Genomic DNA, 24,987 nt, shown 5'->3' with positions numbered 1-24,987 from the left:
CTCTACCTACAGAATGGGCACAAATATCCTTATATGCTAAGACAGAATGCACTATAAAGCACATGTGAAAATGCATTAATTCATAATAAGCAGTTGGCAAAGCCTTCAAGAAAGTGAGTGAATCCATGGGCACTTATTTATTCACTCAATGATTAACCTCATAATCAGTGTTGATTCAAATCCATGTTCAAATGCACATTGTTTTACGACCAAATGCAATATTCTCATTAAACCTTTATTCCAAAAAGAGATTTAGATGCGCCACAGAGTGTACAGCTATTGGAATATCATGGTATACATGATTGCTCGCTCTTGTCATTTTTTTCACTGCATTTTAGTAATTTAATTAAATTATTATAGAATTTAATCAATCTTAGCAGAGGCTTAAGGACAATTTGTAAAATATAGGGTGGTAATGTTCATTTCTTAAAAGTTTTGTAAATATTTTTCTCTTATCACACTCCACAGATTTGTGCTTGACAAATTAGGATCTTATAATCAGATATTCTGTTACAGTAGATATTCAAAACAAGGGAAACATGTTGCATTTGATTACATTAAAATATGCTTAGTAATACTCAGTTGTTCATTCATTCAGTTCATTCAGTCATTCAGACCTGCATCACTTAACATCAATAGAAAATCAAGTCAGCATGCACTGACATACCAGTGCATGAGAACAAAAAAGTTAGCATGCATGCTTTTCAGTTTTACATTTTCAGGTCAGTTTCCACCTTTACAAATACTCATTTATTTTCTTACCAAGGTGCTTTCAGTAAAATTAATACCAAACAGTGTAAAATAAACAGGATAATTTTTACTGTGAACCTCATTAGATTGTAGGTTGAAAAACGTATCTTATGTTACGTTATCTATGTTATCCTATGTTTTAAGAATGGTCTATTTTGCACTAATAGGCTCTCTCTCTCTCTCTCCTTCCTGGAAAATAATAATGATTTTATGTTCATTAATGTATTGTTGAATGTTTATTTTTATTTAATTGTTATTGTTATGTTTTGTTTTGTTTTTTTTACCATTACTGGCACCTTATTTTATTTTTTTATTTTTAGCATTATTCCTATTATTTTCTTTTCTTGTCTCTGTTTTTGTTGTGTGTATTGATACTTTGGCAATATTGTATAAAATAATCCAAGTATTTTGAAAATTAAAATGGTCTTATAACATCTCCCAATCAATTTGTCACCTTCTGGTGGAATTATGCAAGGACAGAACACGTTATTTCAGGTAGCACATTTATTCGTGGTTATACATCCATAGCACTCAGAGCAAGAATCTCAAATCAAGTTGAAATCAAGTTTTCATGTGGTGCAAGCTGATAGATTCTTTGAACTTGTTATCTGTTAGCCAATCGGCTTGCTTACATGTGACATGTTAAGCAAACCGGCTAGCATGGTGTAAGCTGATTGGTCCATTGACTTGTAATCGGGTAGCCAATCAACTTGTTTCTCTCTCTTTGTCTAACATTTAAATTGCTCAGTTTTGCAGAAAAGCTGGTTTCACTGCAGCGAAACCCACCCTCTTCTCTGAAACCCACCTCCACCCCAGCTCAACCTGTCTAGATCTGCTACATGGGTATTTTATGTATGTCTATTTGTGCAGTAGCATGTCCTACATGCTCGATGTTTTTTTCTAATTTTGCAGCAACAGCAGCATATCCACATGCTTAAATCAGTATGTCTGTGTATGTTATAGCAGTAGCAAATTTCCGTACTTGCTCTGCAGCACAAGCAGATCCAGTCAACCAAGACCAATATCCTATCAATATGTCATATCCACATTAACATGCTAAATCTTTCAGAGAGTTGTCATGACTGAACTGTGATCACAAGCCACTAATGAGAGTGCAGGCACACTGTGGCTCATTGGTGAGGGTCTAGGTTTTAATCTATTATAGTAGGTAGTGAGGGGAGGACAATTTCTTACAGGATGGCCAGAGGTCCCATTTTCTACAGTGGGGCCAGCTCCAGTAGAACCTAATCCTGAATCTCCACTGGGTCCTGGGGACCCAGGTGGACCAGGTGGACCAGGAGGTCCACGAACTCCCTGAGAAAGATGAGGACATATTGAATTAAGTGAATTCAACAGAAACTACTAGCTTCCACATGACCGAATCAGGACGTCAACATAGCGATTAACACCATCGTCAAGCAGCAGCATCAAGTGCCACTCAATGCCAGCTTCAACTTCTGCTTTGATCTCCACATGAAAAGCGTTGCAGAGAATGGCTCTCATTCACTAACTGTGCATATGCACGTATTTGTACTTGAAATCTGCATACGAATGGTTTCACACAGAAATAACAAGTCATCAATAAGTTTGCACAAATATTTATTCTAAATGTACATAAAAGTTTAGAACTGACTGAAACCACACATCCCCCAAAATCACATACTTCCTGTGTCCTTATAAACATCAAATAAACATGTTAATTTATGATATATATACTGTATGTATCTTATATATACAGTATATCTTATAAGTTGCCGGTACGGTGTCCTGTTTGTAAAACGTCATGGTTACTGGTGTAACCTCCGTTCCCTGATGGAGGGAACGAGACGTTGGTGTCGATGTAGTGACACTAGGGGTCACTCTTGGGAGGTTACACCAGTAACCATGACGTTCCCTATCTGTCACTCACTCGACTTTGGTGTCGATGTAGTGACACTAGGGGTCCCTATACAAAACGCCACAAGGCTGAACTGTGTTACGTGAACTGGCGGTGTGTGGTGGGCAGACTTGCTGTGTGCCTCATAGCCAGCGCACCAGGTCGACACGTAACCTCCCCCAACACAGTTATGAGTGTCGAACGGCCCTACTTGGGGACAAGTCGACTACCCAAAGATAGAGACGGGCTTAACCCAGTCGTGGCCTCTTTTCCCCTTCTCTTTTTCCACTCCCTAAAAAAGAAGGGGGATTATCCGACTGGGCCACCAGGTCTAGTCGGGGGGTGTCCCTCCCAAGGGGAGGACACTGCGGAGACCACACCTCGCCCCAAGAGGGGGGATATTTAAGTGGAAGAATACATCACATGGTCTTTCCAACCATGTGGAGAGCCTTCAAGGTAGATCCTGCCCAATGGGGGAGGAGGTACTACAACATGGAGACTGGGGCAGAGGGGCTCTGCCCAAGGAAGACGCCGTTTGCCAGCAGGGAAACGAGCTAGCGGAAGATATAGATCGCATGGGGTTAGCCTTACAGGGAACCGCCACATGCGGAGCACCTACCCCAGCACCGGGCTCTTAGATAGCACGTGTACTGGGCCGGCAGTGAGTCTCTCCGAAGACTCGACTGCCACAGGGCTCGGAGGAAATCAACCAGGGAACAACTTTTGAACACTACTGGGAATTAACAGCGCACGTCTTCAGCTCAAAAGGAGGTGGGAGGCGCTATGTGCAAGCGATACACCCGGCCGGCTATCCCGGGCTTATCCGCTTGTGTTGCGTGCCACTACCTGGGACGAAACCGGTTCCACCCGGAGGTTGTAGAACCTTGCAAAGGTGTTGGGTGTTGCCCAGCCCGCTGCTCTACAAATGTCTGTTAGAGAGGCACCTCTGGCCAGAGCCCAAGAAGCCGCTACACCCCTGGTAGAATGGGCCCGTAGCCCTACCGGGGGCGGCATGTCTTGGGCGAGATATGCCATAGATATGGCATCAACAAGCCAGTGGGTGATCCTCTGCTTGGAGACAGCGCTTCCTTTCCGCTGTGCACCGAAGCAGACAAAGAGCTGCTCAGAGAGTCTAAAGCTCTGCATGCGATCCAAATAGATGCGCAAAGCACGCACCGGACACAGCAACGCCAGGGCTGGGTCTGCCTCCTCCTGGGGCAGCGCTTGCAGGTTCACCACCTGGTCCCTAAAAGGAGTGGTGGGAACCTTGGGCACATAGCCCGGTCGGGGTCTCAGGATCACGTGAGAATAACCCGGACCGAACTCCAGGCACGTTTCGCTGATAGAGAACGCTTGCAGGTCACCTACCCTCTTGATGGAAGTGAGCGCAGTCAGGAGGGCAGTCTTCAGGGAGAGTGCCTTCAGCTCGACTGACTGCAAAGGCTCAAAGGGGGCTCTCTGTAGGCCCTGAAGAACTACGGAGAGGTCCCATGAGGGAACGAAGAGCGGTCTGGAGGGATTCAGCCTCCTAGCGCCTCTTAGGAACCTGATGATCAGATCGTGCTTCCCTAAGGACTTACCCTCAACTGCGTCGTGGTGTGCTGCTATGGCAGCAACGTACACCTTCAAGGTGGAAGGGGACAGCCTCCCTTCCAACCTCTCCTGCAGGAAGGAAAGCACTGATCCGACTGCGCATCTCTGGGGGTCTTCGTGTCGAGAAGAACACCACTTAGCGAACAGAGACCACTTCAAGGCATACAGGCGCCTCGTAGAGGGGGCCCTAGCCTGAGTGATCGTGTCTACCACCGCGGGTGGTAGGCCACCTAGGTCTTCCGCGTCCCGTCCAGGGGCCAGACATGGAGATTCCAGAGGTCTGGGCGCGGGTGCCAGAGGGTGCCCTGTCCCTGAGAAAGAAGGTCCTTCCTAAGGGGAATTTGCCAGGGGGGAGCTGTCGCGAGGAGCGTGAGGTCCGAGAACCATGTCTGGGTGGGCCAGTAGGGCGCTACCAGGATGACCTGCTCTTCGTCCTCCCTGACCTTGCACAGTGTCTGTGCAAGTAGGCTCACTGGGGGAAATGCGTATTTGCGAATGCCAGGGGGCCAGCTGTGTGCCAATGCGTCTATGCCGAGAGGAGCCTCGGTGAGGGCGTACCAGAGCGGGCAGTGGGAGGATTCTTGGGAGGCGAACAGGTCCACCTGAGCCCGACCGAATCGACTCCAAATCAGCTGGACCACCTGGGGGTGGAGTCTCCACTCTCCCCTGTGGGGAACCTGCCGTGACAGCGCGTCCGCTGTAACGTTGAGGTTGCCCGGGATATGAGTGGCTCGCAGCGACTTGAGGTGCTGCTGACTCCGGAGGAGGAGACGGCGGGCGAGTTGTGACATACAGCGGGAGCGCAGACCGCCTTGGCGGTTGACATATGCTACCGCTGCCGTGCTGTCTGTCTGAACTAGCACGTGCTTGCCCTGGATCAACGGCCGGAACCTCCGCAGGGCGAGCAGAATTGCCAGTAACTCGAGGCAGTTGATGTGCCAACGCAGCCGCGGACCCGTCCAGAGGCCGGTGGCTGCGTGCCCGTTGCAAACAGCGCCCCAGCCCGTCTTGGAGGCGTCTGTCGTGACCACGATGCGCCTGGAGACCAGTTCTAGAGGAACACCTGCTCGTAGAAACGAGAGGTCGGTCCAAGGGCTGAAAAGACGGTGACAGACCGGTGTAATGGCCACGCGGTGTGTCCCGTGGCGCCATGCCCGTCTCGGGACTCGAGTCTGGAGCCAGTGCTGAAGCGGCCTCATATGCATCAACCCAAGCGGGGTGGCCACCGCCGAGGATGCCATATGCCCCAGGAGCCTCTGAAAAAGTTTCAGTGGAACCGCTGTTTTCTGTTTGAAGGCCTTCAAACAGGCCAGCACCGACTGGGCGCGCTCGTTCGTAAGGCGCGCCGTCAGAGAGACTGAGTCCAACTCCAAACCGAGAAAAGAGATGCTCTGAACCGGGAGGAGCTTGCTCTTTTCCCAGTTGACCCGAAGCCCTAGTCGGCTGAGGTGCGAGAGCACCAGGTCCCTGTGTGCGCATAACACGTCTCGAGAGTGAGCTAAGATTAGCCAGTCGTCGAGATAATTGAGAATGCGAATGCCTACCTCCCTTAACGGGGCAAGGGCAGCCTCTGCGATCTTCGTAAAGACGCGAGGAGACAGGGACAGGCCGAAAGGGAGGACTTTGTACTGATACGCCCGACCCTCGAACGCGAACCGCAGGAAGGGTCTGTGTCAAGGAAGGATCGAGACGTGAAAGTACGCGTCCTTCAGGTCTACCGCCGCGAACCAATCCTGATGCCGGACGCTCGCTAAAATGCGTCTTTGCGTCAGCATCTTGAACGGGAGTCTGTGTAAAGCCCGGTTCAGTACTCGCAGGTCCAAGATTGGCCGCAACCCACCGCCTTTCTTCGGTACGATGAAGTAGGGGCTGTAAAACCCTTTCTTCACCTCGGCTGGAGGGACAGGTTCTATCGCGCCCTTTCGTAGGAGGGTAGCGATTTCCGCGCGCAGAGTAACAGCGTTTTCGCCCTTGACGAAGGTGAAGTGAGTAGCGCTGAACCTGGGCGGGCGCCTGGTGAACTGAATCGCGTAGCCGAGTCGGACGGTCCGGATCAACCACCGCGACGGATTGGGAAGTGCAAGCCATGCGTCCAAATTCCGTGCGAGGGGAACCAAGGGGACAACGTCGTTGGACGTACCGGCAGGTGGGGCCTCGCGGCGGGGCGGAGCGCGAGGTGCCACAGCACGTCGTGGCCGTGCTGAGTCTAGGGACATCGAAGCACTTACCTGGCTCCTTGTGACCACCCCCGGAACAGCCTGGGACGGGGGAGGAAGAGGCCTGTCCTCGCGACCCGTGGAGGCTGTCACATCGGGGGTGGATTTGTGCCACAGCTGGGCGCTCAGGGGCGAAAAGGGCACCGCTGGAGCGCCAATCCTGCAAGATAAAGCCCGTGGACGGTAGTCGTGGTGACGACCGTACACAGCGGGTATGTGACCCAGGGAGGAAGGAAGCCGCTCTTTTGTTGAACTGTTGGGTACCGCAGCCACTTGGGCGTACGGCGAAATCAAACGAAAAGGCAACAAAAGATTTTCCACCCGGCCCTCCACCGGGGGATGGAGTGGTCTTTCTACCAGCTCCAGGTGAGTGGGTTCCCTCGTCCCTGGGTTGTCCGTCTCAGGGGCGCCTCAAAGACCTCCGTGGGTTCTTCGGTGCCGGCTGAGAGACGGGTGGCGTCGGCTTCCTGCGGTGGGCTCCACGCCGGGGCCGGGCCGGAGGGGCGGGCTGCGGCGGAGCCGGTGCAGTCACCGCAGGGGGACGCCCTTGGCGACGAGCAGACGGGGTGCGGGGTCTTGAGCCGCGCCGGGGCAGGATGTGCCGGATTGCCTCCGTCTGCTGCTTTACCGTCGAGAACTGCTGGGCAAAGTCCTCAACGATGTCGCCAAATAGGCCCGCCTGGGAAATGGGGGCAGCAATGAACCGTGTCTTGTCGGCCTCGCCCATCTCGACCAGGTTGAGCCACAGGTGGCGCTCCTGGACCACTAGTGTGGCCATCGTCCGCCCAAGAGACCGCGCTGTGACCTTCGTCGCCCGGAGGGCGAGGTCGGTCGCCGAGCGCAGTTCCTGCATCAAATCTGGGGCGGAACTACCCTCGTGCAGTTCTTTCAGTGCCTTGGCTTGGTGGACCTGCAGGAGAGCCATGGCGTGCAGGGCAGAGGCGGCTTGTCCAGCAGCGCTGTAGGCCTTGGCCGTCAGGGACGACGTGAGCCTACAGGGCTTGGAGGGGAGCTTAGGGCGTCCACGCCAGGTGGCGGCGCTCTGCGGGCATAAGTGCACTGCGAGCGCCTTATCCACCGGGGGAATCGCCGTATAGCCCCTGGCCGCCCCGCCATCGAGGGTAGTGAGAGCGGGGGAACTGCGGAGCCGGGTTCGGGCAGTAAAAGGTGCCTCCCACGACTTCGTCAGCTCCTCATGCACCTCCGGGAAGAATGGCACTGGAGCGGGGCGCGGCCGGTCTGAGCGGCGCCGCGAGCCCAGAAACCAATCATCAAGCCACGAGGGTTCAGGGGAGAGCGGAGGGTTCCACTCTAGCCCGACGCTCGCGGCCGCCCGGGAAAGCATGTCCGTCATTTCGGCGTCGGCCTGTAACTGGGCGACCGTCCCCGAAGGGGGAAGCCCAGCTGAGGCTTCTGCGTCCGACTGGACAAGCCCGCTCTCCGACGCTGCGCTCGAAAGCTCATCATCTTCGCGGGCCTCGAACGAGAAGCCAGACTCGCCATGCGACGAGCCGGCGAACTCATCCGGAAGCCCGATTGGGGCAGACGAGCGTGCTGGGGAATGGGAGGTCCGCGGGGGGAACCCGGCGGAGGCGATCCCATTGAGGTCCCCAAATCGCCCCCAGCGCCAGCCGCGCTGACCTCAAACCCGTAGGTAGGAGGACCAAGGCGGGGAGCCGCTGGGGTGGCTTGCTTTCTTACAAAAGCAAGCCGCGACCGCAACGTTGCCATGGTCATGTTCTCGCAGTGAGAACATGAGCCATTCATAAACGCTGCCTCCGTGTGGGTCGCGCCCAGACACGAAAGACAGCGATCATGACCATCCGAAGTTGAGAGAAATCGACCGCAACCAGGAATAACACACGAACGGAAAGGCATCTTTAAAAAGACGCGTCTTTAAAAAGACGTTCCGTGTGTGCGCTCTTTTAGAGAAATATATACTCTTTTAGAGGGGAAAAATGCTCTTTCAGAAAATATACTCTCTAGTTTTTCTGCCGAAGCGCCCAGGGGCGTTCTCTGCAGTGCACCAGTGCAGAGGAGGGAGAAGCCGCTGAAATGCGCCGTCAGATCCAGCAGAGGTGAATGAACAGTGCTATACAGCTCGATGAGCATGACCGTTCGGCTCCGAAGAGAAAATCTGAATGAGTGGTTGCATACCAGCTCCTTTTATACCCGTATGTTCGGGGGAGTGGCATGCAAATACCACTCGCCAATTTTCATTGGCCTTTTATCAAAGACCAGAGGTGTCTCGGGCTCCCAAGAGTGACCCCTAGTGTCACTACATCGACACCAACGTCGAGTGAGTGACAGATAGGGAACAATCAGACAAAACTGCGAAGGGGAGAACTGCAACAGAATTCTTTCCACTTTGAACACTGCCTTATGGACCACATGCACAGTCTGAACCTGCGGATAAGATAAATGCTTCCGCACAAGCAGTGCTCCAAGCACGCCTTCAGTTGATCCTATATTTTTGAGTAGTCACTCTTGATATTGTCTTACCATAAAAAAACTCAGTACACAGACATGTGCTAAATCAACCAACTCCTTTACTGAAGTTAATGCATATAAAGTCAGCGTCACACTAGCAGACTCAAAACAACTAAATTTTGGCCAAGGGTATCACACTTGCCGACTCTTTCGCTGAGATCTCGTTCTCTTAAGTCGAAAGGTATGTCACACTTGCTGATACAAAATGGTATAGGGTGTGACAGACATAACAACTCCCCTGACTCTCTTTTTCTGATTCCCTGTCACGTGGAGCTTGAAGAAATAACAACAGGGGTACTGCGTGAACATAAACAATTGTAATATAGTGAAATAGAATGTTATTCGTGGAGTAGCTTTACATTGTGAATGTGTGTGATTGTGTATTTATCCCCTCAAAGCCTATCATAGAACATGTATGCCCATCTGCAGCTTTCAGCGAATAAAGACATTACTTTCTGTAAAAACAGACTGTAGTGCCTTCGCTTTCTGATTTCATTAGTCATTTTAGTGCAGGAGAACCCCAGGAAAAACAATAGGTGACAGAAACACTATGGATTACAATCTGAATTTGTGACTATATGTGGCTGAGAATGATCTTGAATGAAAATGTTAAGATCAGCATGATGTCTTGTCAGTTCTTCAGTAAAAGAAGAAGTTCATTGGTCACTTCTTGAGAACACAAGAGACTGCCCGGTGACAGAACAACTTTTTCTAACCATTTTGATATTAATGGTTCTAACCAAGTGCTGGAACCATTAACTCCGGAGAGAGTCCCGATGGTCAAGGGATTAACAACCTCTTGCTGGCAGATGCTAATGCATGCTCCATCTCTCACCTACTGATAATATTACATTCCCCTTTTTTCAAAGCACTAGATCACAGGCTGGAAGACAGTAGCATGCATTCATCTACCACTTTCTTGTTGGAAGTGAATGGTAGCTCCTTGTGTCAGTGTGGAAAAGGACTGTGAAGTGTGATTGTAATAGTGTCTCTGTTTTGCTTGTTTGTGCACAGATTTCTGATCAACCACCTGATGCTGCAGTTGTTTTCCTGCATTGACTCATGAATACAGTTGTGAGAGAAACTTGAATCCATCCACTGGGGTATTCTTGTTCCCAGGCTCAGGTAAAGGTCCTTTTTTCTCAGCTTGTTCTTTGTCTAATATGGTCTTTGCCGTTTGCACTGTTGTTTCTGCAAGATCATTGCTTTGCCAATGGTGAGGGCTGGATGTTACACGTGCAAAGTCCCACAAAGCTGCAAAGTTTTTAAAGTCACATGAGCTTTATTATGGACCATTGTCCGAAATTACCTTTGTACCAAACATTGCCTTGAGCTTTTGGATGGTTGAGGATTTCTGATAGATTAATTAATGGACACGTATTATCAGTAACACTTGATCAGTTTCAATGATCTGCCATGGCCACTCTGGAATCTGGTAAAATATATGGTGTTCTAGACAGGTAAGGCACCTTTCCACCATTGCCTCAATCTATTTGTTCATTCCTGGACAAAACAGTATATCTCTGGCCCTTTGCTTGCTCCTTTCAATTTCCATATGCCCAGTGTGTATGCACTCTAGCATGTCTGGCCTCAGTGCAGTGGAAACAATAAATTTCTCACAGGATCCCCTCAATCTCTGAAATTTCATCTCGGTGGCTCCAGTAGTCAACAAGGGCAAAAGGAAATTTTTTCCTCACATCTGGCCACCCGGAATTAATGACACTTTTCAGCACGGTGAGCTGTGGGTCCTGCTCTGTGGCTGCTCGGATGTCAGTCAGTTTTCAAAGAGAACAGGACCAGGCTCCTTTGTGATTAACTCTTTCATTTTTTTCAAATGCCCTCCAGTGAGTTTCACCACATACAAACTCATTGGTTTGCTTCATGTGGACTTTGGTCTCATTGATCTCAGACAGGTTTAGGGCAAATCTGGACAGATAACTGACCATACCTAGGATGGTCTCCAGTTCTGATTTGTTCTTGGGAGGAGTCATGTCTTTTATTGCATTGATCTTCTCTGGATTATGTCTGATGCCCTCATGTATATTGTGCGCAAAATAGCTGACATCTAGGATTCATATCATACATTTCTCTGGGTTGAGGCTCACTCCCTTCTAATGGGCCCTCATCAGCATGGCATGTATGTTTGCATCGTGTTCCTCTCTCATTTTTCTAAAGACGAGTATGACGTCAACAATGGCTGCCACAAGGAGTCACGTGACGTTTGCTGTAATACGGCGATCGATCACTTCCATGGAGACAAAATTCTCTGAGTTGGTAACAAGATTGTCGGACGTCGAGAGGCAGATCGATTATCTAGAGTCATCGGAGAGGGAATTAGCTGCTAACCCGCTAACGACCAAGGTGGATTTGGAATGCGTTTTGGAAAACTGGAGGATTTGGAGACTCGTAATCGATGAAACAACGTCCGAATTGTTGGAATTCCTGAGCATGAGGAAGGCCGAGATATGGTAAAATTCCTAGAGGAGCTCTTCCCGTGTCTGCTCGACATAACAGGCCATAAACTGGAAATCGAGTGAGCTCACAGAGTCCCGATTCAGAGATCCATGGAGGGAGACTGGCCCCGATCAACTCTGGCCAAATTTTTGAGATCATTTGATAAAGATCTCCTGTTACGCGAGGCGAGGAATAAAGGAAAGCTTTCTTGGAAGAACCACAGCATTTCCTTGTTCCCAGACTTTGCGAATTCGACAAGAGAGAAACTTATCAGTCCATAAGATTTATTCTTGAATAGATTTTTTTTTTTAAATATCTAAGTCCCTCATGTCATCTGTTGTTGGTTGCTCAATTGGAAACATCAGGTCACGCCCTGGTGAGTTTAGAGGTGTTGCCCCATATGGAGAAAAATAAATCATATAGTTGCCACTTTAATGTATCCCTTTTGCAAAATCCTGAATTCCAACAAATGTTAAAAGCTGAAATCAATGTTTATATGGAGACAGTATCCTCTGTGGGCGTGGCTTGAGAGGTACTTAAAGAGGTTCTTAGGGGTCGGATCATACAGTATGCCTCATTCATCAAAAAATCCAAAGCACGAGAACTTGTGGAGTTGGAAGGGAATATTAAAAGTGCCGAGGCAGAGCTGAAGCACAGAATGTCGTCTGATGGCCTCAGAGAATTGACCCAATTGAAATACAGATATAATACTATTTTGTCACGGACGGTGGAGTTTTGGCTATTCAGGTAAGACAGTCATACTTTGAGTCGGGGGACAAAGCAGGGAAGCTTTTGGCTAGATACATAAAGCAGAGAGAGTCTTTTTCTACCATTCCCTCAGTGAAATCTGCTGGTGGTGAAATATTTACCTTAGCCGTTGATATTAATAATGCTTTTAAAGAATTCTATCTTGATCTTTACAGTTCCACATCTTCGTCTACTGATGAAGAAGTTACTTTATAGACACCCGGTAGTGGCGGTACAAACAAATGGATTAATTTCAGATTATTTTACTCAGGATAGGGGCACCCAGCAGGGTTGCCCTCTTTCCCCATTATTGTTCTGTCTTTCCCTGGAACCATTAGCAGCCGTGATAAGAAAGGACAATGATTTTCCAGGGGTGGTGGCGAGAGGTGTGACGTATAAGCTTTTGCTTTACGCAGATGATATTTTATTATTCATCTCCGACCCTACTAGATCTATACCTTGCCTCCACAGAATTATTAATTCCTTTTCTAAGTTCTCGGGATACAGAGTCAATTGGTCTAAATCCGAAGCTTTGGCTCTGACAGCGTACTGCCCGATAACAGCTTTCCAGCCGGGCTCCTTCCAGTGGCCAAAACAGGGCATTAAGATTGTTCTCTTAGGAAAGTCGACGTCCGGAGAACATTAACATTAAAAAAGAAACAATGAAGGCTTGAATCCGAGCACTGACATCCCCTGCCAGCCTTTGACACAGGTGTATGCAAAATAAACTAAAACACTTCTCTTTGAAATATAACAAAGTTTATTGATGCAGTAATATAAATTAATAATCAATACAATGCAGTCAATAAACTTCCGACTTACAAACCAAACAGTGACATGATTAGATATGGTAACCAAAATAAGCCTATAACACATTAGAGGAACATATGTGTGTGTGTGTGTGGGTGTGTGTGTGTGTGTGTGTGTGTGTAAGGAGTGACGCGCACAAAATGGACTCTCGTGGAGTGTACGTCACGCGATATTTCTGACCAGAGAATATGGCCGCGAATGTGGGAGGAGAGTAGCTGGTTAATGGCATCTGCCCGTTTACAGCGTGTCTCTGCTTGTATGATAACTTAGGGACAAAGCGTCCTGGGTACTTGCGTAACCTCCGTTCCCTGATGGAGGGAACGAGACGGTGTGTCGATGTAGTGACACTAGGGGTCACTCTTGGGTACCGGGGGTGGCACGTCCTGGGCGTGATATGCCATTGTTATGGCGTGAATGAGCCAATGGGCGATCCTCTGCTTGGAGACAGTGCTTCCTTTCCGCCGTCCACGAAAGCAGAAAAGAGCTGCTCAGAGACTCTAAAGCTCTGCGTGCAATCCAAATAGATGCGTAAAGAGTGCACCAGACACAGCAACGTCAGGGCTGGGTCTGCCTCCTCCTGAGGCAGCGCTTGCAGGTTCACCACCTGGTCCCTAAAAGGGGTCGTGGGAACCTTGGGCACATAGCCCGGTCGGGGTCTCAGGATCACGTGAGAGTAGCCCAGACCGAAATCCAGGCACGTTTCGCTGACAGAGAACCTCCTACTGTGAGAGAATCTCCTACTCTCTTGATGGAAGTGAGCGCAATCAGGAGGGCAGTCTTCAAAGAGAGTGCCTTAAGCTCAGCTGACTGCAAGGGCTCAAAGGGGGCTCTCCGTAGACCCTGAAGAACTACAGAGAGGTCCCATGAGGGAACGAGGCACAGTCTGAAGGGATTCAACCTCCTGGTGCCTCTCAGGAACCTGATGATCAGGTCGTGCTTCCCTAAGGACTTACTAAGGACACCACTGTGTCGTGGTGTGCCGCTATAGCGGCTACAAACACCTTCAAGGTGGAGGGGGACAGCCGCCCTTCCAACCTCTCCTGCAGGAAGGAAAGCACTGATCTGACTGCACATCTCTGGGGGTCTTCCCCGTCGGGAAGAACACCAGTTAGTGAACAGATGCCACTTAAAGGCATACAGGCGCCTCATAGAGGGGGCCCTAGCCTGAGTGATCGTGTCTACCACCGCGGATGGTAGGCCGCTTAAGTCTTCCGCATCCCGTCCAGGGGCCAGACATGGAGATTCCAGAGGTCTGGTCACGGGTGCCAGATGGTGCCCCATCCCTGAGAAAGAAGGTCCTTCCTTCCTTCGATTGCCTGCTCACTCTACCCTTGTCTCTGTTCCTTCATCTTTGACAGACATGCTACCTTGACACTTTTGTTCAGGGGATTCGGCTCTTAGGCTGCAGATGTAGTTAGTCACCTCTCTAACAAAGGGATTGCTTGGACAAACCCAATGAATGTCCTTTGTCTTGGTACACATGTTTAGGTTAGGGATAAGGTACAGTGAGGGGTCCTCATCATGGTAGGTGAGTGTTGCCGGTGTTTTGAGGTGAATGTGTGTGTTACCTCTCTGAAAACCAACATTCAATACAGACTTTTGTCGGTATATATTCTGCCTTTCTATGATGGGTAGATTGAGGATAAATCCTATTTCAAGGTTCTGAGGATTTATGTGGATTGGAATTGCACTGCCAAGACTATATGCCAGGTGTATCTGTGAAGGTTGCACAATGGAGGTAGTAGCAGATCTAAGGATTTGTTCGACAAGGTCTAGGGAGACCAGGTAAGCTGGAATCCTTCCACTGTTGACTGAGGAGCTAATTTCCCTGATGAGGTCCTGCATTAGATCTCTAACAATATGTACATAAGTTATGTGTTCTCTGACAACCTCTGACAAAGTTCCTAAAGCATGCAAAGTGTTATTGAGAAGAGCGGAGTGCAAATTTACAGTGACTATAGTACCCTGGAGGGTTTCACCCAGGCCCTGTAATTGTTCTTGTTGGAGGAGTCTCTGCTGGATTTCTGGATGATGGCGACTTGTCCATCTGAAGCTGGCAAACTGTTTTCTGGACGAAGTAGCCTCAGTGTGTCAACCTGAGCCCATGTGTCCACTACGGCAGTCAATGATTGGAGCCAGTCGGTCCAGTATGTCCTGGCCAATTAACAGTGGTCCCGTATTAATGGGACATATGTAAACAGGGTGTACTAGTGTCATCCCTTGAAAGGTAGTGTCGATCCACGCCCGTTATGTGATAGACGACCTATCTTGCGTGTAGCTTGTGATGCTTACGTTGCAGGTCTGTCTGTAACAGTTTGCTAAGGGAGAGCTTTGCTCTAGCCACCTCTGCAAAGGTGTTGGAACCCATTAGACTTATTTTGGAACCAGTGTCGAGTAGTGCATGGGAGCTAATGCGCTCCCTACCACGACTGATGTATATATGCATCGGGCATTGCCCTTACGGCCCAGATCGCCCAAGAAGGTCAAAAAAGGAGGGTGTGGCATGTTAGGAGTGACTGTTTTGGGGAGAAACTTGGACTCTGTTCCCCTTTTCCTAACCTATAAAGTAAACTTTGGCATTAACGGGAGGGGGTCTAGTCATACTGACAGGGGTTCAGCACTGTGTTCTTTTGAGGAGTTTGGCAGACCTGGTGAATGACGGAGCACATCAAGCTGCGTTACTACCTCTGACAAGCGTCTCCTTATATCCTCCATTCCCTTTCTCAAACCTTGTTTTCTGAGGGGGTTTGAAACCTTGTCTACCCACTCACCTTCTTGTTTGGCTTTTCAATCTAACCGTACCTTTCCTTTCGGCCGGTGAACATTTTGTCATATTGGCCTGGCATGACCCTGGGGGTGTGTCTGGTCACCACCCCCCTGGTTCTGATCAGTGCCTCTGGGGTCCTGTTCTAGCATTCACCTTAACGCGAGGCATTTCATTGCCTTCAAGCGCTAGGTCTGCATATTCTGAGGCTTGGATCCCCAGGACTCTGGCATGCGTGTCTCCCATGCCAGTTTCTTGTCCAACCAGAGGGCCGCTGGAGTAGCTTGAAAGGCGTCTAGGAGGACGAAGTCAGAGACTGTACCACTAGGGGCAGCTCGGCTCCTAGCGTGTGTCCCTGGGTTTCTCAGGGGCACATTTCTACGTGTTGTGCTAAAGAGGGGGCCCTCTTCGATGTCAGAAGTTGTGCTGTCCATTTCAGCTGCACTTACCTGATCTGACTCTGCTCTTATCTGGGCAGCTTGAAGCTGCCTGTGCAGGGTTTCGTTATCCTCCTGTATCTGGGCATTATCTTCCTTTGCCTGGACTCTCTCAGCTTGGGTGCACCTAACTTCTTGGCGCAGGCTGAGATTTTCCCTCTGCACTGCTTGGTAGCTGTTCTGCAGCTGGTTGAGCTAGGCCTGATGCTCTGCGGTTTGCAGTTGGGTTCTGCGGTGATGAAGAAGGAACATTTGGCCCACGAGGTCCGGGATTGTGCGCTCTGGCTTCCCGACTGGGTTGTTGACATAATCAACCAGTTCCTGCAATGCTTCATCACAATGACTAATATTGTAGCCGTTAAGGTTATCTCTCTCCTCTATGGAGAGACGGAGGACAGCAGCGACCACATCTTGCAGTGATGGGTCGTCTGACCTCTGAGGAGCTTCAGCTCTGGCCACATGGGGTGATTGGCAACTCATTTTACTGGGGCAGTAAAAGTTCTTGCGACACAGTGGCTCTGATAGCTTGTTGTGTTACAGTTGCTATAATGCTGACATGAACGCACAGGTGAGAGGCTTCGACCTGTGGCTTACGGGTTACTGTTATGTAATGTGCGAATTTCACTGTGTTCTCTGCTTGGTGGACATCAATTAGGTGACTTGACACCTCTCTGTAACATCTAGGTGAAAGTGTTAGGAGTTAAATAACAACAATAGCAGGCTTTGAGCAGACTATCCTAAACTTACCAACCCCTAATTCACTCTTAAGAGCACATTCACACCACACTGGCTTATGCATGGCAAGTCGTGAGAGAAGTCAATTGTCAAACAGAACCAAACGTTGAAGTAATGTTTCAAGTTATTACTTTGGATTCTTATGCATACACACTGTGAAAAACTGGCACGTAGGATGCCTCACATGGGGCACCATTAATGTTGTGTGCTACGTTCAGGTGCGGGTTTGGTTATTAGCAATAATTAACCATTATCAAAGATAATTATCAATTATTAAAATCAATAGAACATTGATTAGAATCAATGTTAGCTTTTTAACCCTTTACATCAACAATTATCAAAGACAACCATCAATTATCAAATTCAATAGAATATTAATTATTATCAAAGATAATCATTATTTATTAAAATCAATGAAACACTGATTAGAATTAACACTAGCTTATTGATCCTTCAAATTCAACAATCATCAAAGATAATTATCAATTTTCAAAATCATTAAAATATTAATAAGGATTAATATCACCGGGGCACCACCCTGGAATCAGGGACTAATAACCAGATAGTATAACAGTCTCAATATTAGTTTGTTCTCTTAGGAAAGTCGACGTCCGGAGAACATCGACATTAAAAAAGAAACAATGAAGGCTTGAATCCAAGCACTGACATCCCCTGCCAGCCTTTGACACAGGTGTATGCAAAACAAACCAAAACACTTCTCTTTGAAATATAACAAAGTTTATTGATGCAGTAATATAAATTAATAATCAATACAATGCAGTCAATAAACTTCCGACTTAAACTACAAACTAAACAGTGACATGATTAGATATGGTAACCAAAATAAGCCTATAACACATGAGAGGAAGGTATGTGTGTGTGTGTGTGTGTGTGTGTGTGTGTGTGCGTGTGTAAGGAGTGACTCTCGTGGAGAGTACGTCACACGAAATTTCCAGCCAGAGAATATGGCCGCGAATCTGGGCGAAGAGAAGCCGGTTAATGGCGTCTGCCCGTTTACTGCGTTTCTCCGCTTGTATGATAACTTAGGGACAAAGCTGAGCTTTATCACCAAGTTATCTACTAGCCATATGTGTGTGCGGGTTTGTTTGTGAGGGTCGCGTGTGTGTGTGGTTAGTACGAGAGAGAGTGAATAAAATGGCGGCACAGAAGCTGGTTTCATGATTGTGGGAGAGAAAGCAGCTGTTAGTTTACCACTCAGAGACGCGGTGAATGGCTTGTAAACCATCCCGCGGCCTTTGGTTCTTTAGTGGATAACTCAGTGTGTCTCACCCGCGATGGCGGAATTAAAAAACAGTCCAACGTGGTTGGACTACAACAAAGCAAAATCTAATTTGTGAAAACAGTAATGCCTTAAGTATTATTAGCAGCAATGTGCGGACTTGGCGGTCCATAAACTGTACAAGCAATAACCTTGATACACAAGAATAACACACTATAATATTCTATCTCTGCCCAGACGTAAACCTCTTACTTGGATCGCTTGAGGACACAGGTAGAATGTGTGTTCATCCGTCCTTTAACTCCGACTCGGTTCCTCGAGGCTCGGGTGATGACGGGAGGCCGTTTCCTCGCTCTGTCAGTGGGCGGTACGGCTGCTGATTCTCGGCGGGCTGACGGAGAAATTAGTGATGTCAACTTGGTTGAAGAGGGAAGAGAAATCTTCTTTCTTCACTTCTGCAGGCAAACGGATGAAGATGCGGATTGCTCGGCGGTCTCCTTCGGATCCGTTAGAGTGTTCGGTGGAACACAGAGTAATCTCAACTCGTCCAGCGATGGAGATTGTATGGCCACAGTTTCAAGTCATACATTACTTCCTCATGCAACGAGGCTACACCTGAGAGCAGTGATGAGCTGTGTCTATGCACGGCAAGCAAAGTTGCTGGAAGAAATGCCCAGAAGGATCTCAGAGGTATTTCTACTCCCGATGACATCATGGTTGAGGGGGGTTCTGTCTTGCGCCTCATCCAATAGGAGTTGAGAGTTCGATTCTTTGGAATTTCACACATAGGTGCAAAGTGAGCAAGGCTTCATGGGATTTGTAGTCTGTTTTGGACTCTTTTTGTTTGATTTTGGTGTGGTTTTTATCAGTAAGATTTATGACTGTGTGTGTAGGCCTCAGTCAGGCTTTACGACTGTGTTAGGCCTGCCTCTGTCTTATATCTGAATACATGAGGCCCAACAGTGTAATGTTTTCGGTGGCAGGTTTCTCTAGTCTACACATTTGCATCTGCAAAGGTGGGCTGATGCTGAAGGCCTTTAATGGAGATAGTTTGGGTATGTTTTATGCAAATTACTTATGTACACGCTCCTTCATTTAGAATAATCCGGATTCATTAACATTAGAACAAGAGTAAAAACAAATTCATAAGAATACACACCTGTTGTGAATCAAACAGACATTTTGCGCAAGAGCATTTTCTGTGTGTGTAAGTATGCAAAATGCATGCATGCAAGTGAATGAGGCCAATGTCTTGTTTTGATTTTAGTGCTGGTGCTGCCTACTTAATGAAACATTATCAGAATTGTCCTGTAATTATTGGCTATCACTTTGAAAGGTCAGTGGCAACAGCAACAAAATTTAAATTTAAGCTGGGGGAATCGCCCGGGGTAATGAGGTTGACGCTTCACTCTATAGAACTCAATGTATTCAGCAACGCTGATGCGAGTCATGTGGAAGCCCCTTCAGATATAGAGAGCTGATTGTTGGAAACAGAATAATGATATGACATATACCAACAACAATCCAGAACCTTCCATATCCACAAAGGTCTAAAGAGAGAACAAAACACAGTTTTAGTTCATTCATCCTGTTTTATGACAAGTTTGCTTCACACTGTGTCGATGTTCAAACTGCTGTTTAAACTGCTGTGTAATAGCAAAATTCTTTTATCCTCAATGGGAAAAAAATATGTCAACAAAGCTTGCAAAAATGAAATAGAATAAACATGTCATCTTGTAGACTTTTGTTTCACTACTAAAATGTTGAGAGGACAATCAGGAATGAGAGCATTGGATAAAGAATCGTGACAGCCTCTGTAAATAATCAATGGCATTTCAGTTTGCCACTTTTATGAGTTTCCTTTATTTAACCCCAAGTTCAGAAAACCACTTTCACACAAATCAAATAAACTAAAAACTGAACTGGTAAACCAGACATGTGAGTGCAGCAAAAGCTTTATTGAATGTGCCCTAAGATCATTGAGGCCTTTAATGGTTCTTTCTAACGACAGTCCAGAATGATATTAGTTCTATTCATACTCACAGTCCTGTCTGAGACTGAGGGTCCAGGAGGTCCAGGCGGCCCAGGTGGGCCTCTTGGGCCAGGCTGTCCATCCCCTTTCTGTCCCTAGACATACAAAGAAGACAGGATGCAATAAAATGGTTACATGACTGACATAGTTAAAATTATAATACGTAAAGTTGTATTCAGGTAATTATGAAAAACTTAGGGCTGTCAATCGATTAAAATATATCAAATTAATTACATGACATGCTGATTAGTTCAAAATTAACCGCAGATATAAATATTTGCAGAGAAAGCCCACCAAATAACAATAATTCAATACATTTTAATAAATGTTTTTAAAAATAATTAGAAATAAAATATATATTATAAATATAATATATATTATATTGATAAGACAATACAAAAGTGGCTTTAGAAGGCAGTATATTATTTATTTCCATATCATTGAACATAAGCCTACCACTGGCCTACAGTGCACAATAATTTATTTTGCAAGTCTGTCAGATGTAGATTTATTATAAGGGTTTTTCTAAGTACGGGTCAATGTACACATGCATTTTTCACTGTCTCATTTTGGTTGCATTTTGTCAAACACACCAATTTTTAGGTTGCTGTTTCAAGTTAAACGTAGTTTAAAACTAAGAAAAACACATCTCGAGATCTCTGCATTTGGAACTGCGCTCTGTCCAGCTTTTTTTGAATGCAAGAATGTATTCTCATCTTGTGCTGTTGCTGCTGAAAAGCAAGCCTGAGGGTGGTTTGTTGTCCGTACAACTGCGCATTACCAATGCCTTTACAGCTGTAGTTTCGCTTACTGCCCCCTACTGATAAACAGGTGATACTTCAAGCTTGAACTGCTCAGATAGTAGGAATATTCCTTATTATGGCCCGAGGACATGATTAATTTCGTTCATTTTTTTATGTGCTATTTTTATGTAATGAATCACGCTGAATTAACATGTTAAATTAACAGCCCTATTAATAATCATTATTATAACTAAATTAGAATTAATTAACTAAACTCAGATTTGGCAAAACACCTTCTGCCCTTTAGGTCCTATTGCACCTGGTGCTCCTGGAAAACCACGAGGTCCTTCAGGTCCCTGTATGATGAGACCACAGCAGAGTGATGAATTGTGTGAATAAACAGTCTTAGTGTAAATTGAAACACTAATAAAGAAAACTATTTGTCTAGAACACTCACAAGTTTACTGTCCTCTCCTGGATCACCCTATAAAACACCAAAATGATAGAAGCCTCTGTTAGAACTTCTAACTATGTAAAGCTTTTAATTTGTTGTCAACAATCAATGGCTGTCCTCTAATTGGCATCAGTTATTATTGGGTAATTAGGTGTCAAAGGAAATTTATGTTACTCACTGTTTTCCCCTCTGGACCAGGGGTACCGGGTGGGCCCTCTCGACCTGGTGGCCCAACTGGGCCCATTGGACCTGGCACCTTCTGCACCATTCTATCACCAGTGTCTATCAATTCCGTTAATGGACCCTGGGGACCAGGTGGCCCAGGCGGTCCTGGAGGGCCACGATCTCCTTTGGGGCCAGGATATCCAAACCCAGTACTACCCTATACAAAGAGGTGGGCATCAGCTGTTTGTTCATCAAGATAACTGGAAAACATCCAGGCAAAGTCAACATTCGTTCACTGGACTGGTGAATGCCAATGGTGTGCTACTAAAATAGGTCTTATTTACCTTAATTCCTTTCTCTCTATGATGACCCTGAAGAAGCAAACAGGCATGGCTATACAACCTATTACCGCCAGAGGCATCTACATTAGCCAAACCCCTAAAAACCATTTAAAGGCTTATTTCACCCCAATTTGTTTTTATCATCTACCCTCATGTTGTTCCAAACCCATATGAATTTCTTTCTTCCATGGAACACAAGAGGAGATGTTTTTCTTTGTTTTGTTTTTTTTGTGAATTAGGACTAAAGCTGTCAGTCTCTAACATTTTGCCTATCATCTCATTTTGTGTTTCATGGAAGAAAAAAGTCATAAGAATTTGGTACAACATGAGGGTGAGTAAATGATGATTTTAATTTAAATTTTTGTGTGAACTATCCCTTAAGCAACCAAATGAATCATACACATTACATATCCATATCTAAAATCTATTTACTTGTCACTCTAAAACAGAACAGTTTCCATTTCAGATTTATGTGCTGCGAGAATCCTCTGTGTTGCAGTCTCTTGTTGAATTAGTTTATACCTTCTCTTCATGGATTCCACCTGTGCTAGAGATCAAGGCTGAAGTCTCAAGAGCCACCGAGTCGGCCTTTGGACCTTTGAGGATCTGGCCACCTTGGTCCCCCTTCTCTCCCCTCACACATTTATCTCCTTTAGGACTAGAGACACCTGGTGAAAAAAATTATTGAAAGTGTCATCCTGGACAACAAAAAGAGCCTGCACTGACGTGAGCTTCCCAGTTGTCTACTACCCAAAAGTCCATGCTCCTTATCCTCTTAACCACAGCGTACTGGAGTTTTGTGCCAGAGAAAAAATCATGGTGGAAAAGATGATATCAAATGTGGATTCAATATTGATTGCAATACATTTTTATTTTATTTTATTTTGAACAACAGATCACTTGCTTTTTATTTTGTGTATATATAACTTTTTAGTGTGATGTGTATAATTGTTTTATTGATTTTACCAGAGATGGAATTACTCATATTCAGTTTCTATTCAATATTTTTTCTTCGAGATGTTTTATGTTCATAAAAGTAAGTAACATAAAATTAAACCTTTGTTATTGTTGTTTCAAAGAGTATTTTAAAATTATTGTGAATACAAAGACAAGAGAGAACTTTCTGCAACATATCTTGCTTAATTCCTAATATTTCTTGAAATAGCAGTGTTCGATCTACCAGCATACAGTATATCTGAGAATGTGTAGCTGTGTAGAAACACACTTAATTTTGCAAGCTAAGCGAGTTGTTGCTAGTGGTCTGTGAGAGGTAGGGCCTATGTTTTTCTTTCTATACACTGTTTCATGTGTCTGGATGGCAATATGCATAAGTAAATTATATGCAGATGGGGTTATGCATTGTAAAAATAGGCGTTGTATACTCCATATATGGTTATTTTGGAGAGAAGTTGTGTATGCACAATGTGCAATGGTACGTACGGTTGTATGCATATGAAAACTTTAGTGCGTACACAAAAACTGAATTTTGTGCGTTTGCACACTTTTAGTATGAAATCTATGCCAAGTTTTATACATGAGGTCCCCTGTGTGAGTTACGTTCCTTTACTCTATCAATGGCATGACTTTTTTAAAACATAATTTGTTAAAATGTATGTATATGAAAAACAATGTATAAAAATGTGTCAACTGATCAAAGTCTTAAAGTCTGTCCCAAATGCACGCTTTTATAACTCATGCACCCTCATGGACTTATGCTGCCTTCATGTGCTATCGGAATTATCCTACTTCCCACTTCTGAAGTGGTAATTACCAGTACGTTGCGTTCAATGCTTTGTTGTCGGAAAGAACAAGAAACATTGACGACGCCAGGTTTATTCATACATATTTCTTAAGGAACTTTTATTTTGACACCATAATACATATTACTCAGTTAGCTTGCTGACAGTAATGGAATTTTGGTCAAATACAAGCTTTTTTAACAGTGTAAAAATGTACAACATGCATCAAATGGTTGCTGAATGAATATGACGGAAATGGCAAGCGTTAACAATTAGCTGTATTAAATGCTTAAAACCTGTCATTCACTACAGAAACCGTAGTCTCCTCCGCCATGTTGAAAGTTTACAACTCTTCCAATCTTGGAAAATTGGGTATCAAAATGATCTCCAAGTTGCCCAGTCATAATTACGACTTGAGGGATCATTCATGTGTGGGACATTCATATTTACAATAATTCCAATAGCACAAGAAGGCACCATTACTGACTAGTGCCCCGTTGGCCTGCACTCGCTTGTGTTACTAATGTCTGGACTCGGAGGAGGACTGCAAGGGTTAGGGTGACATTTGGGACAGTGCCTTACACTTCATGGAGGATTTCAAAGAGCAAAATGCAAATTGCATTAATTGTTTTCTTAAAGATATATAGACTAAGTGACAGCTATCCTTGGCTATACTCCCAGTCTAGGGCGGTTATTGAGAATAAGCGAGTAGTATTCAGCTGGTCATGTGATTCAAACATGGCAGCCCCCTGAGTGGACCCTCTTCCATGTAGAATGAAACAGCTTTTTATTAGGTTACTGATGTGACTGGAGTCTTCATCTCATGTGAGTGGTCATGATTTTATACATATGTTTAAAAATTACAATTAATTTCTAAAAGAGTACAGCTTTTTTAATGGGGAAAAAATTACTGAGTACCTTTAAGGCTGGCACATCCCACCAGGGTATGTGTCACAGTCAAGTACCCATCACTTCCGTTTTACACATTTTCTGAGAGATACAGTTGAAGTCAGATGTTTACATACACCTTAGCCAAATATATTTAAACTCAGTTTTTCACAATTCCTGACATTTAAATGTAGAAAACATTCCCTGTCTTAGGTCAGTTAGGATCACTGCTTTATTTTAAGAATGTGAACTGTCAAAATAATAACAGAGAGACTGATTTATTTCAGCTTTTATTTCTTTCATCACATTCCCAGTGGGTCAGATGTTTACATACAATTTGTTAGTATTTGGTAGCATTGCCTTTAAATTGTTTAACTTGGTTCAGACATTTTTGGTAGCCTTCCACAAGCTTCTCACAATAAGTTGCTGGAATTTTTGCCCATTCGTTCAGACAGAACTGTTGTAACTGAGTCAGGATTGTAAGCCTCCTTGCTCGCCCACGCTTTTTCAGTT

The 24,987-nt window shown here is 45.8% G+C and overlaps 1 protein-coding gene across 1 annotated transcript in view; it reads right to left on the bottom strand.

Annotated features, from left to right (window-relative positions):
- LOC127445679 (collagen alpha-1(XVIII) chain-like) overlaps positions 1-24,987 on the bottom strand; it is a 161,508-nt gene that overhangs the window by 43,503 nt on the left and 93,018 nt on the right. The window contains exons 6-12 of the mRNA XM_051705904.1: positions 22,370-22,515; positions 21,520-21,723; positions 21,345-21,371; positions 21,181-21,243; positions 20,156-20,239; positions 19,627-19,662; positions 1,945-2,064 (exon numbers count right to left, since the gene is read on the bottom strand). Of these exons, the coding sequence (XP_051561864.1) occupies positions 1,945-2,064; positions 19,627-19,662; positions 20,156-20,239; positions 21,181-21,243; positions 21,345-21,371; positions 21,520-21,723; positions 22,370-22,515 (680 nt within the window). The remainder of the gene's footprint in view (positions 1-1,944; positions 2,065-19,626; positions 19,663-20,155; positions 20,240-21,180; positions 21,244-21,344; positions 21,372-21,519; positions 21,724-22,369; positions 22,516-24,987) is intronic.

Source organism: Myxocyprinus asiaticus, chromosome 9, assembly GCF_019703515.2.
Source record: "Myxocyprinus asiaticus isolate MX2 ecotype Aquarium Trade chromosome 9, UBuf_Myxa_2, whole genome shotgun sequence".
Classification (NCBI taxonomy): Eukaryota; Metazoa; Chordata; class Actinopteri; order Cypriniformes; family Catostomidae; genus Myxocyprinus; species Myxocyprinus asiaticus.
The sequence above is the reverse complement of the archived record's forward strand: the minus strand, read 5'-3'. Positions and strand labels throughout refer to the sequence as shown.